This window comes from Neovison vison, chromosome 2 (assembly GCF_020171115.1).
Source record: "Neovison vison isolate M4711 chromosome 2, ASM_NN_V1, whole genome shotgun sequence".
In the NCBI taxonomy this organism is placed as follows: Eukaryota; Metazoa; Chordata; class Mammalia; order Carnivora; family Mustelidae; genus Neogale; species Neogale vison.
In genome coordinates this window covers 209,159,277-209,176,988 of record NC_058092.1, presented here as the reverse complement: position 1 = coordinate 209,176,988, position 17,712 = coordinate 209,159,277, and the positions used below count along the sequence as shown (strand labels likewise).

The window sequence follows — 17,712 nt, the reverse complement described above, 5'->3', positions numbered from 1 at the left end:
GGCGCTCACTTCCCCGGGGAGGGGCCGCCGCCGCCGGCCGCCGGGCTCGGGGCTGGTGCCCCCGGGGGAGAGAGCTGCGCTCTGGCTACTGGGGGCTACGACACAGCGGAAGATGGATGCATCACGATTACCCGTCATACACTAACCAGGAAATATCCGCCGCTCCTTGGTCCTCACTGGCCTTTATTTTCTCTCCTGCCCAAACCTGATCAAGCCCCTGGCGTGGGGACGGCCCCGATAAACTTGGGGTGAAGAGCAGGTTACACGTGTACGTGCATGCACTCAGTGTGCACGCACTCGTTTCTGGGCCTTGCTTGTAACTTTCTGCGCACCCTTTCCAGCCCCTAGATGAGGCTCCCATCCCGGGGGTCTCCGGGCAGCTTCAGGGGGTCTTGAAGTTCCCAGGGTTCATGTGGGCCGAGAACAGTCCCTTTCGCGTTTGGCTTAAAAAGTGATTGGTTGTTTATTTAATTGGCATTTTCACATCAAAGCCTGGATGTTAACTACTCTTCAAATGACTTTCACTGAGGGCTGTAACTCGATGGTTTTCGGAGTGGTAGGTGCGAACCAGGCAGGGAAGTCTTGGGAACTGAGATGTTGCTTAGCGAGTAATTTTTTTTTTTTTTAAATATCGGAACTCATTAATGACGTGATTTTTCGTGAGAGGTTGTGTACGTACTAGATCTGAAAGATTTGGGTGAGTCTTGCTGTCATTCCTGATAAGTGAGGAAGTGAAGCGATCGTCCTTATTTATTCAGTGACCCTACTTTAGATTTTATTTGTCATCAACCAGACTTTTTCTCTAGTTCCTGGGTTGGCTGAGCTTTTATTTTAGCTAATGGAAGCTCTAAGCTTTTGGCTGTTTTACCTTCAGTCACAGCCAGAAACTTCGTGTGTGTGTGTGTGTGTGTGTGTGTGTGTGTGTGTATGTATTTTTTTTGGAGGCACGAATCTGAAATCAGTGACATGTTTTCGTGCTATATTTGTGACTTCACCTTAAGATAATTTTGTTCATAGTTCAAACAGTAAAATTAAAGAACTGTTTCCTGTTGTTTTCTCTGTCAGGTAAAATCTGAAAGTGTAAGAACATGTTCATTTGCAGTGGGCATCCTTTTAGTCAGTTGTATTGTCACTAATAATTTTTCCAGTTTTTTGAACACTCAAGGAAAGTTACCAGATAAAACTCACAGCCCTTTCTTGGCATACAGGCATACAAGTTTAAGATTAGTATTCTTCTTTTTTATCTTGTGTTTTATATAGACCGTTATAAATAGGGAAAACTATTAATATTTCACAAATTTGAGGTATATAGAAAGGACTGAGTTTAATTTACAGATGTAAAGTATAAATACAGATTGCACTGAAATTTTATTGCCGGGAACATTTCAATTTTTTATACCAGTAATAGAATGTAAAATATATGAGAAATGCTTTTTGAGAGGATATAGTATGTGTGGGGTAATTGCTGGGCAGAAAGATTTAGAATCCATTTCATTTTATTTGTGTCTAGATTGAACTGGTCTCACTTGGTTATATTTTATTTATTAAAGGTTTTATTTATTTGACAGAGAGAGAGACACAGCAAGAGAGGGAACACAAGCAGGGGGAGTGGGAGAGGGAGATGGAGGCTTCCTGCCAAGAAGGGAGCCTGATGTGGATCTCGATCCCAGGACCTTGGGATCATGACTTGAGCCGAAGGCAGACACTTAATGACTTAGCCGCCCAGGTGCCCCATTTTGCTTTTAAAAAGCAAAAATGTTGTAGGAAGAATAACATTAAGCCATAAGTATAAGATTTAAATAAGTGTCTTTTTTTTTTTTTTTTTTTTTGCTATTAGCCAAAATTTTTACTTTTCCCAAGTTTCTTAAAAATATTTTTTGAAAACTGGGCATTCACCTTAGCCAGATAAAAGTACTGAAAAGGTTATGGTCAAGTGGATTTTTTTCCCCAAGAGCATGGAAGTAGCTAATGAAGAAAGAATGATATTGAAGGAGGAGAAAAATTGCCAAGGGAATGGTATTGAGTAGGTGTGTAATAAAAACTTGGGGGGGTTGAATTATGAATTAGAGAGCAATTCTCAGAAGTTAGTTTGCCCTTTAGATTAACTTTCTGTGAAGATAGTTTCCAGAAAGAAATAATAACTATTAGGACTGTTGTTGACAACATGTGCTGGGCACTGTTCTAAGTACTTTACATATATTAACTCTTATTTTAAATATAAATAACCTGTGAGAGAGATAATATATACCCTTTAAAAAAAAAGATTTTATTTATTTATTTGACAGAGATCACAAGTAGGCAGAGAGGCAGGCAGAGAGTGGGGGCAGGGAAGCAGGCTCCACACTGAGCAGAGATCCTCAGTGATGCTGGATCCCAGAACCCTGAGATCATGACCTGAGTTGAAGGCAGAGGCTTAACCTACTGAACCACCCAGGTGCCCCATACCCTTTTTATAGATAGGGAAACCAACATTAGAGAGGTTAAATTATTTGTCTGAGGCCACACAACCAGTGGGGAAGGAGGTAGGATTTGAGCTCAGTCTGAATTAATAGTCTTTTACACTTTCATAGAATATGCTCTGCAGCCCTTCATTGTAAAAATAGGACAGTAAAACACTTGGTATTAAATTGAGTAGTTCTCTGTATTGATAATATTTTTAACTTCTTAAAGAAATTTTTGGGTAAGTCTAGCTCCATTAATGGGTTGTTACTGAAGAAATGTTTGGATAGCATTAAGGAAGGATAGGGCCCATTTAATGGGCATTTGACCTGTGCACTCACATACTATGTGCAAGCATTGGATACTTTGCTTGATTTGATGCTCTTCTGTCACCATCTAGAAATTTTTTTTTTTTTAAAGATTTTATTATTTATTTGACAGAGAGAGATCACAAGTAGGCAGAGAGGCAGGCAGAGAGAGAGGAGGAAGCAGGCTCCCTGCTGAGCAGAGAGCCCGATGCGGGACTCGATCCCAGGATCCTGAGATCATGACCTGAGCCGAAGGCAGTGGCTTAACCCACCGAGCCACCCAGGCGCCCACCATCTAGAAATTTTTATTTATTTATTTATTTTTTAAGTAACCTGTACATCCATCATGGGGTTTGAACTCATGACCCTGAGGTCAAGAGTCACATACTCCACTGACTGAGCCAGCCGGGAACTCCTTAATAAATGTTGAACAAGGAGACCTGCATTTTTATTTTTTTAAGATTTTATTTATTTGTCAGAGACAGAGAGGTCACAAGCAGGGGCAGTGGCAGGCAGAGGGAGCCCGATGCCAGACATGATCCCAGGATATCACAATCATGACCTGAGCTGAAGGCAGGAGCTTAACCAACTGAGCCACCCAGGCGTCCTTTTTATGCACTTTTTAATGCAGAGCTCTTATAATGTTCTCACAAGGATAATGAGAAGGAAATACGCTGTTGACTTCTAGAGGCTATATAGTAACATCTAGAATATATAAAGATGTGTCCTTTCACCTTTCTACACTAGAATCATAAATGGATTGCAGGACAGATTGTTTGGAGTAAAAAAATAAGCGCTTTCATGAAACATAGCCCTTAATATGTGATTAAGGGTCATAAAAAAGACTTTTTAGAGTGAGTCAAGGATGTAGAAGGTGTGGCTTATGCTTATTTGGTTTTCTGAAACTCAGAGAACTTGGAAACATCTATAGTTAGAGTACTGTGTCTCCCAAGATTCCAAAGGACTCTGTTAAAAAGATTTCAAATTGAGAATCAGAATTTTAGAACTCCAAAGTCTTGAGATCATTTAATCCAACACACTCATTTTCCCCATGACCTGAAGAGGCCTACTGACTCTCTAGTCCTTGCTTTTTCTACTTGCCTTGTAGCAATAGTATGTAATAGTATGTAAGGGTGTCAGCACCAAAAACCAATAATGAAGGGCACCAGAATCTTAATGCATTTTATGGTTTGTACTGCAGTCTTGAAGTTTTATGGGTTGTTTCCTTAGGGTCACAAAGTTATTTTTTTTTTTCTTTCTTTTAGTCTGTTAATATACCCCAGTTCTGTGCTTGGCACAGTGGTATTTCATCAGTGCTTGTTCAGTGACTGGAGTAATTAGGGAGCTACTAGGAACAAGAACATGCAGTGTTGGAAGCGAGAAACCCTATTGCTTAAAGCACAGTGAACCAATCGAGACCATTGTTCATTTAAGATGCATAGTGTTTGGGATTCCTTTTGTGACTTAGGGCTCTAATTAGGCTAAACTCCCCATTTCTTCATGGCCCATTGTAGCTCTGGTAGATAGTGTTAGAAGGACCTGATCTGTGCGTAGTTTACAATCAGCCTCTGCTATAAACAGTTATACCACTGAGTGATTTTAGCAATAGTTTGTTTGCTTTCCTTTGGCAAATAGCAGCCTTTTGTCTTTGTTTTTAAAAGAATAGCCCCAAGAGGGGCTCCTGGGTGGCTCAGTAGTTAAGCCGCTCAGTAGTTAAGCGTTAGCCTTCCGCCCAGGTCAAGATCCCAGGGTCCTGGGATGCTCCACTGCACTCCCCACCATCAGGCTCCCTGCTGGGCAGGAAGTCTGCTTCTCCCTTTTTCACTCTTCCTGCTTGTATTCCTTCTTGTGCTGTGTGTCTGTCTGGCGAATAAATAAATAAATAACAATCTTAAAAAAAAAAAAAAGTATAGGAACTCTTAAAACTTATTTGAAGATTTATAGAGAACAAATTCTTTACTACAGGTGAAGCTGTGAGTACTTTAATATAGATCAGTTTTAGGAAATGCCATAATTCGTTGTCCTATTTTCAGCTGTACTCTATGATAGACTCAAAGTTTATTTAGGTACAAAGCTATTTTGAGAAAGAGGGAGAGAGCACAGTTATCTCAAGGGACTATCCCAAAATATACTTCTATATTTTATCATTTATTTGTATTAAAATTGTGCTGTGTTTTAAATAAATAAAAGACATTGAAATTATGATTTCTGAAATACTTTCAGAACTAGATTTTTGCTTTCTCAGATACATAGTTTTAAAACATGCATCTTTTACTTCATCCCATGAAAGTAGTGGCATTTGGGTGCTTATTCTGAGCCATTAGTGCTTTGCCTGTATATATAAATTCTTATTTCTTTATTCAGATTTTACATGAGTACAACAGTAACACTATCTCCTAAAGTGTTCCTCCTGAGAAAAAGTAATTCAAGAAGGGAAACCTCTGTGTCTCCCCTTTTCCAGCACATAAACAGTATTTAAGTAAGAGAGGCCTAACATTGGTGACATCTTGAGAATAAAGGTCATGCCTTTGGAAATTAGAACACAAGTAGCTTCCTAGGAAGGTTTTTTCTTGGGGGCAGATTAAAGTTTCAAATGGAAAAGTTGTTCGCTATTCAGTACTGTCTTTAGTTGCTTTGTACAGCTGTACTTTTTTCATATTTTCTTCATTTAGTTTTTGCTTTTTAGCTAATGAAACTGACTAGGGATTAGAAAAAATGTAGTCCCAAATTTGTAAGCATGATACTAATTAGTTATATTATCTTGGACAAATTATTTAACATCTATGTTCTTTAGTTTGTGTAAGTGTGTAAAATGGGGAAATACTAGGATTTATCTTAAAAATTTTGCGAGGATTAAATATTCATGTAAAGACCATAGAACTATGCCTGACACATAGTATGTGTTTATTAAGTGTTAGTTAATGATACTGTCAGAAAAGATGGTGAGATCATGTTAGGGATTGGTCTGTAAAGGCTTTACCTCATCACAATTGAAGGGTTTGAGAAAGGAGGAATTTGAGTGGTTTTGAAGGATAAGTAGAACTTGGCTAAGTGGAGAGAAGGAGGGCATTATAGATTTGGGAGAATGGCATGAGAAACAAGGTAGGAAAAGAAATGAAGGGAAGACCGTATTATAAGCCATTTTGGCTAGAGTGGACAGCTCAGAAATTCATTTTATCAGTGAGAACTGGAAAATGAAAGGAACGGTGAGGTGAAGAAAGCAGCTCGCCTGAATTGGTCTCCTCTCATTCGGCTGCTTCCCAGGAAGGCCTCATGGAAGGAGCCACCACCGTGCTCAGAGATCCCCCCATTCACTGCTGTGCTTCCTTGGCTTTTTTTCTCCCCTTTTTCTGGTTATGCTCTGCAGGGAAGTTACAAAACTCAATCTTTCTCAGTTTCATTGGCCAGCTCAGAGTTCTTCCAAGGAAAGGATTTAAAAGAGCTTGCTAGGACTTCATGGAGTGTTTTGAAAGTGAATGAGGTTAGCCTTTTAGCCATGAGTAGAGAGAAGAGCTTACCTGTTGCTCTTTTCCCGCAGAGTGGTGCAGGTCAGGGACTGTCTCAGCAGCTTTACGGAAAGATTTTTTTTTTTTTCCTTTTTAAAGAGTTGTTTTAAGTCTTTCGATATTTTCTAATTTCAAGATATTTTTAAGATACATTTTCTGTCTTGAAAAAGAACTCTTCTCTTGGGAGCACTTACTGTCAGGGATAATCAAGAACTGCAATGAAAAGTAATATTTTAAATTCATTGTATTGATCAGGGTAGTGTAAAAGAAAGGGGGCATTTTTGACTTAATGTTAACCCTGACCACACCCCCTGTATGTGTCTGTGTCTGTATATGTATGAAGGTGTGTGTATTAAATATGTACATATATTTCTAATTATTATTTCAGTCCTCTTCCCAAAAGGACTCTGTGGCTACAGAATGGTGTAGGTTTTGTGACCGTGCAGTTTCTGTCATGTCATGACAAGCCTCCTGCCCTGTTCAGGTTTCCCAAAAGGCTAAAATAAGTGACTTCAGAATGTGTAGATGAACATACACTGTGACCCTTCAGTTATATTAATCTTATGTTTCAGTTTGTATAAAATAAACGAAAGCCCTATTTTAACAAGTATTTATGTTCAAGTTTTTGTCTATTTTTAAAGGAATTATGAGTATTGGAATTTATAGAAAGTGTTCTTGTGCTTATTTTTACAAGTAACATTTGAACATTGCTGCGTTCTCAGCAGGATTAATGACAAGGTCCTCATTGATGGGTCCTCTTGTTCATTCAAATCTTAAATGGAAAAAAAATCTTAAGAAAATCTGTTGATTTTCTTTCCTCCTTCCATGTCCATATTAGCGCAGTGAATAATGTTGTTTCTGGGCTCATCATTATTTGATGTGCTATTGGATGTTCGTGTGCTGTTGGACTATGTTTATACAATACCTTCTCTAAAACAAAGTGTATTTTGTTACCTCCTCTTACTTTTTTCTCTAAAAGGGTACTGTTGCAAGCAGTGCCACATATCAGTCAGTACACATACTTCAAGCTTTTTTTAAGTCAGTTGCTAATGAACTTTACATTTCACCATTTGTCAGTGTTTTCCCATCGTATTTATTAAATATTTTTTGTGTACATTACACTGTGCCGAGAGCTTTCTGCCTAGCAAGCAGGTCTGGTTTCTAATACCAGTTCTGGTTAGTTGATAATTGATTGGTTTAGCTCACTGCTTTGAGAATTCTTATGCTATAACCATCTATATTTAGCAGAAGGGAGTACCTTGATTGATTGGTGCTATGTGACCATGAGCGTTGGATGGAAGAGCCGTGGCATGCATAACTGAGTGGCGATGTATGGATATATGAGACCTTTATTCATTCCTTCATATGTGAAGATTATATATAATTGTTTTTCTGAATTCACTTGAAACCACTTATGATTTTCTGTATTTTTATTCATTCTGACTCTTCTCTACCAAGGCAGAATTAATCATTCCTTTATTGTTGCTAGAGTAGCCCTTTACTACCTTAATTTTAACACATATTCATTGTTAAGCATTTACTTGTCTGGCTCCACTATGGATTGTGAACTTCTTAAAGGAAAGGACAGTATTTTATTTATCTGTACATTAATCCTTAAACCATATGGGTTTGAACTGCATAGGTCCACTTACATGCAGTGTTTTTCTTCCATAAATACAGTACAGTATGATAAAATGTATTTTCCTTATAATTTTTTAAACATTTTCTCTTCTCTAACTTACTTTATTGTAAGAATATGGTATGTAATACATATAACATAGTAAAATGTGTTAATTGACTGTTTATGTTGCCAGTAAGGCTTCTGGTAAACAGTAGGCTGTTATTTTGGGGGAGTCAGAAGTTACATAATGGATTTTTGATTGTGAGGTGTGTTGGTGACACTAACCCTGCATTGTTCTGGGGTTAGCTGTGTATCCTTAATACCACTATGCTTGGTATGTGTCTCATATATTCAAAAAGTAGGATAGTTTATTATTTTCTTAATGATCTGGATGATATTTTATATGAACAATGAGATATTTATTATATTTGAAGAAGAGGTGATTAGATCTAAGTCATAGGGTACTGGTGGTGTGAATCAAAAGGAAGAGGTAGAGGCTCTGGGTAAGAGTAGACAAGTCAGTATTTTTTGGAATACAGAGGAACTTGGGGTTTGAGACTCCTGTTTGAGAGAATGGTGGTACCATTAGAAAAACAAAGAGGAAAGAAAGGCTAGATTTGGTTGGGATGAATATGGTTTTGGAGTGATTGGATTTTGATCAAAAACATTTATATAATTTAAATGGAGCACTGGAGGTAAGAATTTGGTAGTTTGGTTAGTTGGATAGCTTCCTCTGTTACATGCTCTGTTGCACCTTACTTTATTATAATTGTTCAGTGTCCATCTTTCCAGTTATCTGAGCTCCATAGCACAGGGAACGTGTGGTTCAAAGCTGTATCCTCAGTTACAAACATAATTTATTGGTATGTGGCAGGCACTCATTAAGTAATTGTTCAGTGCCTTAACTTCTGTACTACTAGTTGACTTAAATTGTATCCAGTGTTGTCTTCAATTTATATTGCTGATTAGGATTACTAGTTTTAAAATTATTTGGATAATTGCTTTTCATAGAATCACAGGAATTTTGAACTTGAGATCTTAGAAATCTTTGGTACATCCCCAATGCTGGAAAGGTGAAGTCACCTACCCAAAGTCATTGAACCGCACTCCAGATTTAGCTACATACAGTATTTGCTGATGGGGAGAACCATAGTTTTTTATTCAAAGAAATATGCATACAGTGTATGTCTTTCCGGCTAATAAAGCAGGGCTGGGAATAGCATGATGGCTTGAATGGACTGTGGGGATTCCATAGTGTGGCTTTCTCTTCCTTTTGTTCAGTCATTTCTCTCCTTTCTAGTACTTTGAACAGTGGCCATGGAAAAGATTAGAAAGTAGATGAAATTTTATTTGTGTTTGCTGGCAACATTAGATTTTTTTTTTTTTTTTAGTTTCTAATGATTAACATGGGTTTCGGGTAAGCTATTGATTTTCTTTCTTCCTTCCATGACCATATCAGCACGGTGAATAATAATGTTTCTGAGTTCATCATTATTTGATGTGCTATTGGACTTTTGTGTGCTATTGGACTGTGTTCATATAATACCTTCTCTAAAACAAAGTTTAAGAAGAATCTGCCTGAGACCACAATCAGAAGATAAAATTTTTAAATTCACTAAGTGTCAGGGCACCTGTGTAGCTTAGTTGTTCAAGCATCTGACTCTTGAACTCAGCTCAGGTCTTGATCTCAGGGTCTTGAGCTCTGATTTTGACTTTATTGTAAAATTCACCAAGTGTCTGTTTTAAGGTGTGGGCATTGGTCATCAGATTAAAGTAAACTTAAAGTATTTTATTTTATAGGTTCCCAGAGACAGTATACTTTTGTTTAGCACAAATAACAAATATTCCCTTAATTTGAATTAGATTTTTAAAAAAAGTATTAAGATATGCTTTTTTTGTTTCAGTATCAAGATAAAGAGGAAGTCGTTTTATGGATGAATACTGTTGGGCCCTACCATAATCGCCAAGAGACATATAAGTACTTTTCACTTCCATTCTGTGTGGGTTCAAAAAAAAGTATCAGTCATTACCATGAAACTCTGGGAGAAGCACTTCAAGGAGTTGAATTGGAATTTAGTGGTCTGGATATTAAATTCAAAGGTAAGTAAACCTTAGTAGTCCTTGTAATACAAGTTAGATTGTAGATCAGGGTTTCTCATTTTAGGCCTTATTGACATTGGAGCCAGATAATTCTTTTTTGTGGGAGGCTGTCCTGTACATTCTAGGATGGTTAGCAGAGTTCTTGGCTTCCATCCAGTAGATGCCAGTAGCACCCTCCAGTTGTGACAACCAGAACTGTCTTCAGGCATTGCTAATTGATCTTAGAGAACCACGGCTCTAGACTCTAAAAAATGTTTAATCTACAAGTTAAATGTATTGCATTTAGAAAAGTATGTTAGTAGCAAAGATTTATTTGGAATATTTGTAAAATAATAATAATTGTTAATAAAATTATATTTCCCTATGCTATTTCTTTCTGAAAAGTGATTTCTGGTAAACTCTCTAGTGACTGGATGTATGTGGTCAGGAAAGGCCTTCATAGATTCACAAGTTTTGGAGGTGCAGGGATATAGTGGAGTATATGGGATACCTAAAAATCTTGTGTAAAGCCTCAAGTCCAAACTGTACCTTTAGCTCAGAATGTATTAATCAGTATGTATTAATTTTACTCCCTCAGTTCTTATAGGGTAGTGTGGTTTTAAATTTTAAGTCAGGGACGCTTGGGTGGCTCAGTCGATTAAGCATCTGCCTTCAGCTCAGGTCATGATCCCAGGGTCATGGGATCAAGTCCCCCATGAGGCTCCTTGCTCAGCGAGGAACCTGCTTCTCCCCCTGCCTGCTTCTCCCTCTGCCCACTGCTCCCCCTGTTTGTCCTCCCCCCTGTCTCTTTTTCTGACAAATAAAAAGTTAAAAAAAATTTGGGTCAAAGACTTGTTAAAATTGGAAGAAATACTCATCTGTTTATTATGCTGGCATCTATTTTATCAGGCCCTTTAAGTATGTTTAAACTTTTAATTTTCCTCTGTGAAATTTGCCAGAGAGTGTATTTCCTGCATAGACATTTTTAACTCAGTGAGCAGAAGCCTGAGTAATTGAATTTTTACAGGATCTTTGATGAGGCATCTTGAGTTTTGAATAGAGCTTGGATCTTGTAATCAGGAGCTTTGAATTTTAATCCTATTTCTTTTACTGTATTGATTTTACTGAAGTTCTTTACTCTAATTTTGACTTCATTGTCTGCAAACGTAAAATACTGACTTCTGGTATTTTTGCACTTTATTAGTTTTTTTTATTTTTGCACTTTTGAGAGGAGGATCTAATTGAGAGATTTTACTTATTTACAGATTTTATTTATTTGAGAGGGAGCACCAGTGAGAGAGAGAGCATCGGGTGGAGTGGAGCTGAGGGAGAGGGAGAAGCAGACTCCCTGCTGAGCAAGGAGCCCAATGTGGGGCTTGATCCCAAGATCCCTAGATCACCAACCTGAGCCTAAGGCAGGGGCTTAACTGACTGTGCCACCCAGCCTCCCTGATCTGAGATGTTTTAAAATAATATTTTAAAGATGTTTAGTTTTGGTTGGTTACGTTTTATTCTTGTGTTTAGAGTATTTTTTTTGTTACCGTTGTTCAAAATCGATATATGTATTTGCGTTCTCCCCCTTTCCACTCCTCCACTATATTCTTTGAGGCTTAATTATAAAATTAAGTTGTAAATTTAAACCACAGGGGCCTGGTCTGTAACTTTATGAATTACTGTAAACATGCCCTGAGGCCTGTGTTTTAATTTAATCAGGTAACCTAAATGTTTAATTGCAAGTAAGGAGAAACTTAAGACTAGATAGTGGGATCTTTGAAATCTCAATCCTGCATTTATTCACTTAAATTTCTCCTTTTTCATGTTTGGTGCATGTTTGGAGGAACCAGAGAGAGCAGATACGTAAAAACTCTGAGTCCTACTTTGCTACCATGGACAGATTTCGTAGCTTTTTGAAATCCTCGCCCTATTTACTAAAGAATAGTCATTCAGCTATCTTCACCTTTCTTTTTTTATTAGTTCCTTGAGGCTGATATGGAAAGATTGGATAGAGAGAAACAGTTTTCATGGGCTATAAAAGTGGGGCTTGCTTTACTTTCTGACTGAGCACCTGACGAAAAGAACAAGAACTAGCCAGGTGTTATTCCCCAAGAGTTGGCGGTTCCTTGGAATCTTGTCAGCTCTGTCCCTCCAACACCGATGTGCTAAGGAGCTACTAAATTAAGTGTCGAGATGAAAAAGTAAATGCTGATTAGAGTTCTCTTTCTGCTGTAGTCCCTTGCTTGCCCTGTTCAAAGACATAGTTGATCATGCTTTGAAGAATGTTTTATGAGGTTTCCTGGTTCTTTGTACTATCACAGAATTTTAAAGGTTGGATGCACCTTAGAGATTGTGTCATCTGATTTCCCCTTAGTGAGGCCCAGAGATGAAATGATTTGCCCAAGTCATATTACAGCATATTAGTAATGCCACAGAAACTAGAACCTTTTGTCCCTATGTGAATTATAGAAATATTTATATTGTTAATTTTTCATCTCTCAAGTATTTGATTTTTAAAGATTCTTCTGAGGACGTAAGAAAATAAAATTCTGGAAGTATTTTGAAACTAGGAAATACTGTACACACACACACACACACGAACGTAGGTATACACACACCTTTTTTTAAATTTAGTAGATTCTGTCAGGCTAAATGGATTGGTATTTCATAAAATGAAGGTCACTAAATAGACTTTTAGGGAACTAGTAATAGTTTTAAGTCTAATGTAGGATGCCTCTTACTTGAGATTTTATGCACAACCTTTTCCCTCACAATAATGTTATATACTTCCACTAGACAAAATACTAAATTCAGCACATTTAGAGAAAATTAAAAAGGCAGAATTAAATGGGGTATCTTTCAGCCAGGCCTGAATTCGTTATCTTCTGATTTTAGAGGGTACTTCTTGGAACTTGACCATTGCGGAAGGAACAAGTCTGAGAGACTTGGAGCATCCTCGTGCTGCCTCTGCCTACCTGTGTTGTTGTGGACAAATTCTTCTACCTCTTTGATCTCATTGTCCTCACTTCTGAAGTGAGGGAAAGTATCTGTTTGATAGAATTGTTTGATTTAAGTGAGGTAATTTATGTAGAACATTTATCAAAGTTCCTCATAAATAGTTTACATTTTAAAAATGGTCATTGATATGGATACTAAATAGCACATAACGTAGGTCTATAGTTCTGACTTAATTTGGTACTAGCAGTTATGAAACATTAAATTAGTTTACTGATTGTAGGATTTGATTTATCCTCAAGTTGTTGCACTAGCCTGCTAGGTACTGTAGTTAGTTACGCCAGGCAGGGACAGTGACATTCTTGCTCACTCTCCTGTCCTTAGTTATGAAGACATTGTAAGCTCTCAATAAATTGTGTAGCACGGAGTTTGTGCCTATCTGTTCTTTAGATAACTGGCACATTGTGATCTTTAGATGATCTGGAATAGTAGTTCCTAACCAGGGGAGGTCTCTGTCCACTCCCCTTCTCCTTCGTGTGAGAACTCTTGCAGTATAATGAAGGATATTATTGAAAAATTGATGGCTTCTAAAGGATTCTTTCCTCCCATTTGTTTTATTGATCTTTTGAGTTTTCTTTGTTTGAATATCCCAACTTAACAGAGGGATGAAATTGTTTTATAAGTATTTCTTCTACTTCTCTGGAGTAAAATGATAAGTGAGAGTACTACAGGTAGAGAGAAATACCAGGAGCTGGTTAGAGTCCTACATGTTTTGAATTCAATGATTCTCTTTCTTGATGATTTTCATCCTCAATGTTATAAGATGTATTTTCAGATGGGGAGTTGGGGCCCAGAGGTAAGTAACTTATCCAAAGATTCACAGATGGAAAGTGGCAGAATAAGGATTTGAACCTAGGGAGCGCAGTGCTAGAGTTTGAGCTTTTTTTTTTTTTTTTTTTTTTTTTTTTGTCTTTTGGATTTTTTTTTTCCAATTTATTTATTTTCACAAAAACAGTATTCATTATTTTTTCACCACACCCAGTGCTCCATGCAAGCTGTGCCCTTTATAATACCCACCACCTGGTACCCCAACCTCCCACCCCCCTGCCACTTCAAACCCCTGAGCTTTTTTTTTTTAAAGATTTTCTTTATTTGAAAGACAGAGATCACAAGTAGGCAGAGAGGCAGGCAGAGGGAGAGGAGGGAAGCAGGCTCCCTGCTGAGCAGAGAGCCCAATGCGGGACTCGATCCCAGGACCCTGGGATCATGACTTGAGCCGAAGGCAGAGACTTTAACCCACTGAGCCACCCAGGCACCCCTAGAGTTTGAGCTTTTAACCACTATGCAGTATGTCCTTCCAGATATCCGTCTGGTGGTAAAGGCCTGATTGCCAAAGAGTGGGGAAAGGGCTGGGGAAGTGGCAGTTTCTTTCATTCAGCCTAAAGATTTTTATTTAAGTTGATCCCCCCACCCTATTTTCAGTCCCTGGATTCTACTCTCCCTACCGTCCCAAATTCTGCAGCCTCTGTGGTGGAGTCCTCTAGGGGAAGGTGCATCTGGTCTACTGTAAGGGGTAGTTGAGGTTCTTCATCTGGCTTTGTAATGAGTGGAGAAGGGGACTTGGGCATCCAGGCCTTCCATAAACATATTTTTATACAGTTCCCCTATGTCTTCAGCCCTCCCATCTGTTCTCGGCTTTTTGATGTGTGTCTCAAGTGTCTCTTGGGTTCTGTGACATCAACCCCCTTTCTTATGTTATGGTTTCCTCTGCTTTGCAATCTTCTGTTCGTTTTCAATTTTCCAAAAGTACGTTGAGATCTTTTCTTACCGTCTTCTTTTTGTCCTTGTGTACTACATCCCTTTTATTCCTTTGTTGACATTTTAATGGAGTTTCAGGAGGGAAGAGACACATACTTGTGGTTAATCTGCCTTGTTTAATTGGAAGTCTGGAAACTCAGTGCCATATTTTGTTTTCCTGGTTTCAACCAAAGTGTTTTAGCCAGGCCAAATAATTTGAATCTTGTACTGAATCTTGAATCTAGATGTTTTGTATTCTTGGTGTTAGCAGTTCCTTAAACCTTGGGCTACCTGCAAATTTGAATAGCATGGGCTTTTTATAAATTCTTATTCAAGCCATTGATAACATTGTTCTACTCCAGGTGTCTTTTCTTCCCCCCAAAGGATGTGTATGTATGTATTTTTTTCTGATTTTGATGTGATATAGGATTGGTGTACAAAATTTAGAAACTACAGAGAAATATAAAGAAGAAAATAAAAATGATCTGGATGTAATTACCATTAACATTTCTTCCATCTTTCCTTCTTTCTTTACATTCATCCACATTATTTAGAATATTTTAAAATTGGGTTCATGCTGTATATATGATTTTAAAAATTTGTAACACATAGTGTTTGGTATTTGTCAGATACTAACTACTTACTAACTCTTAATAAGTTATATGTAAATTAGTTTTTACTCTTCTTATTTTAACATCTATGAGCTTATCTTCATATTGTTATACTTTTAAAAAAATGTGCTTATGTAGTATTCTGCAACTTGGATATTGTAATTTCCCCCATTTCCCAGTTATAAGATATTCTGATTATTTTCCTTCCTTCCTTCTTCCCTCATCTCCCTTCCCTTCTCCTTTCCTGTCTTTTCCTCCCTCTTTCCTCCCTTCCTTCCTTGTCCTTTTTTTCCCTGCCTTTTTTCCTGTTGGAAATAATGCATTTGGCTACCCTAGCACATGGGTATTTTAATGCATCTCTGAGTCTTTTATTAGGATAAATTCTTGGAAGTGGAATTACTGAATCAAAGGATATAAACATTTTTAAGGCAGTTCTTGATGTGTATCGTCAATTAGTCATCTGGAAGAATTGTACTGTTTCTATTGCAGATAGGTTGGTCAGTTAATCAGTACTCATATATATGCTTAACATGACTATACCAGATTTTCCAGTCCATTTTTTTTGGTCATTCAGCAGTTTTAAAATGCTCACTGCCTTCCAGCAGCGTGGTAGGCTCTGGATGTACAAAGTTGAACCAGAAGCTATGGCTTCAGGGGTCCACGGGTTCTCTGAAATTGTACACTTAGTTTTTTGTGAATGGGGGACATTTTGGGAGGGACAGGAAGATATTACTTTCTTTGGATTCTCATAGGGATGTGTGGCCCAAGGAAGCTTAGCAGTGTGAATGTATGGACACTTTTAATCCTTAAAATAACTCTAGGAAGGAGATACCATAGATGTTATCTCTGTTTTATGGCTGAGGGTTCTGAGGTTCACAGAAGCTAAATGAATTTTATTCACATAGCTAATCCGTAGTAGAACCCAGACTAAAACTCAAGTTTCTGCCTTTTTTTTTTTAAATAAATTTGTCTATAGTGACTTCATGAAAAATTGTCCAGTGCTGTTGAATTTAAAGTAGAGCATTTGTGATTTCCATTTTGGTAATGCTATCAAAAGAGGAAGCTAATAAAGCTAGGTGTGATATGTTCTTAGAGAACTCAAATAATACCACATTCTTTTTTCAGTGTTTTCACTGTCTGTTCAGTTTCTAGTCTGGAGTGTTAATTGTGAATAGATGACAGACTTATTGGTAGGTAGTTGGTAGGTAGTTTCCAGGAGCTGCACTTGCTTTCTGCTTGAAAAATCTGTATTAACGGTAGTCACTTTCTACCTCCGGTTTTGTATTTTTCCCCTGTATAATGTTTTTACATTGGTGAAGTGTTAATGGTATCCTCTTCAGAATTCATAGGTGTGTATTTCATCCGAGAAAGATACGCCCTTTTATAATTTAATAGCAGTGATTTATGGCGCTAGAGTTTTCAGATTGTTTTCCAGCTCTGTAGAATGATGAATAATGATTGGGCATATTCAGGCACATTACATTAGTTATCTTCAGAGCGGATCCCTCCTGAGAGAAAAGCTGTTTTAGTTAAGCAACCAGACTGTTCAATTATTTGTGATGTTTGTATTTGCCCACATGTCTGCAAGGGGAATTTCATTAACATATGATCAACCAAGATCCTTTTTCTAGCCTGCCATAAAGATAGGTTTTTCCATTGACACGTTTATTTCCTAGATTTTACATCAGTGAAAGATACTCTTCAAGACCTCTTTGTGAATCATTTTGAGATAACTCTGCTCAGAAATTTCATTTGTTTATATTGGCATTTTCTCCTACACACACAGACACACACGCAGACACCCTGATCATACACACATGCATGTATACGTACATACTGTAATACACTTTGTGTTTTCCTTTGCCAAATAAGTGGGAAATCATCTTAAAATTTGCTAAATTTTTTATTTGTTTAGCGCCTGTAGAATGGGCATAGCTAGGGATGAAAATGATGCAGTTATTATAGACATAGCTCTTAAGACCTGATGATCTTTTGAAGAAGTAAGATACTGGTATGAGGTTGTAAGTGGTGTAGACCTAGGTACCAAAGGAAGGTATGGAGAGAAAGCCATAGGACTTAGGAGAAAGGGACAGGCTGTGGGGTTTGAGAGGTGTGAGAGGTGGGGAATCAAGGATTACTCTGTGGAGGAGAGGGTAGGGGGATGGGATGTATTTTAGGGTGGACATTTGTGGTGGACTTTCCAGCACAGGCAAAAAAAAAAATCCAGAGGCCAGGAGAGCACAGGATGCATGGCATCTGCAGGTAGTGGAGTGTGGCTGGCATATAAGGAGAGAGAATGAGAGATGGTTGGGTAAGAGAGAGCTGAACACAGTTCACCCTGTGAGGATTCTTAAAAGCTTTGCGCAGGTCAGTGCTGTATTGTGGATCTCAGAACTTCATAC

The 17,712-nt window shown here is 37.9% G+C and overlaps 1 protein-coding gene across 1 annotated transcript in view; it reads left to right on the top strand.

Moving 5' to 3' along the window:
- Window positions 1-17,712, top strand: part of TM9SF3 (transmembrane 9 superfamily member 3) — a 68,820-nt gene that overhangs the window by 418 nt on the left and 50,690 nt on the right. The window contains exon 2 of the mRNA XM_044240226.1: window positions 9,779-9,974. Within this exon, the coding sequence (XP_044096161.1) occupies window positions 9,779-9,974 (196 nt within the window). The remainder of the gene's footprint in view (window positions 1-9,778; window positions 9,975-17,712) is intronic.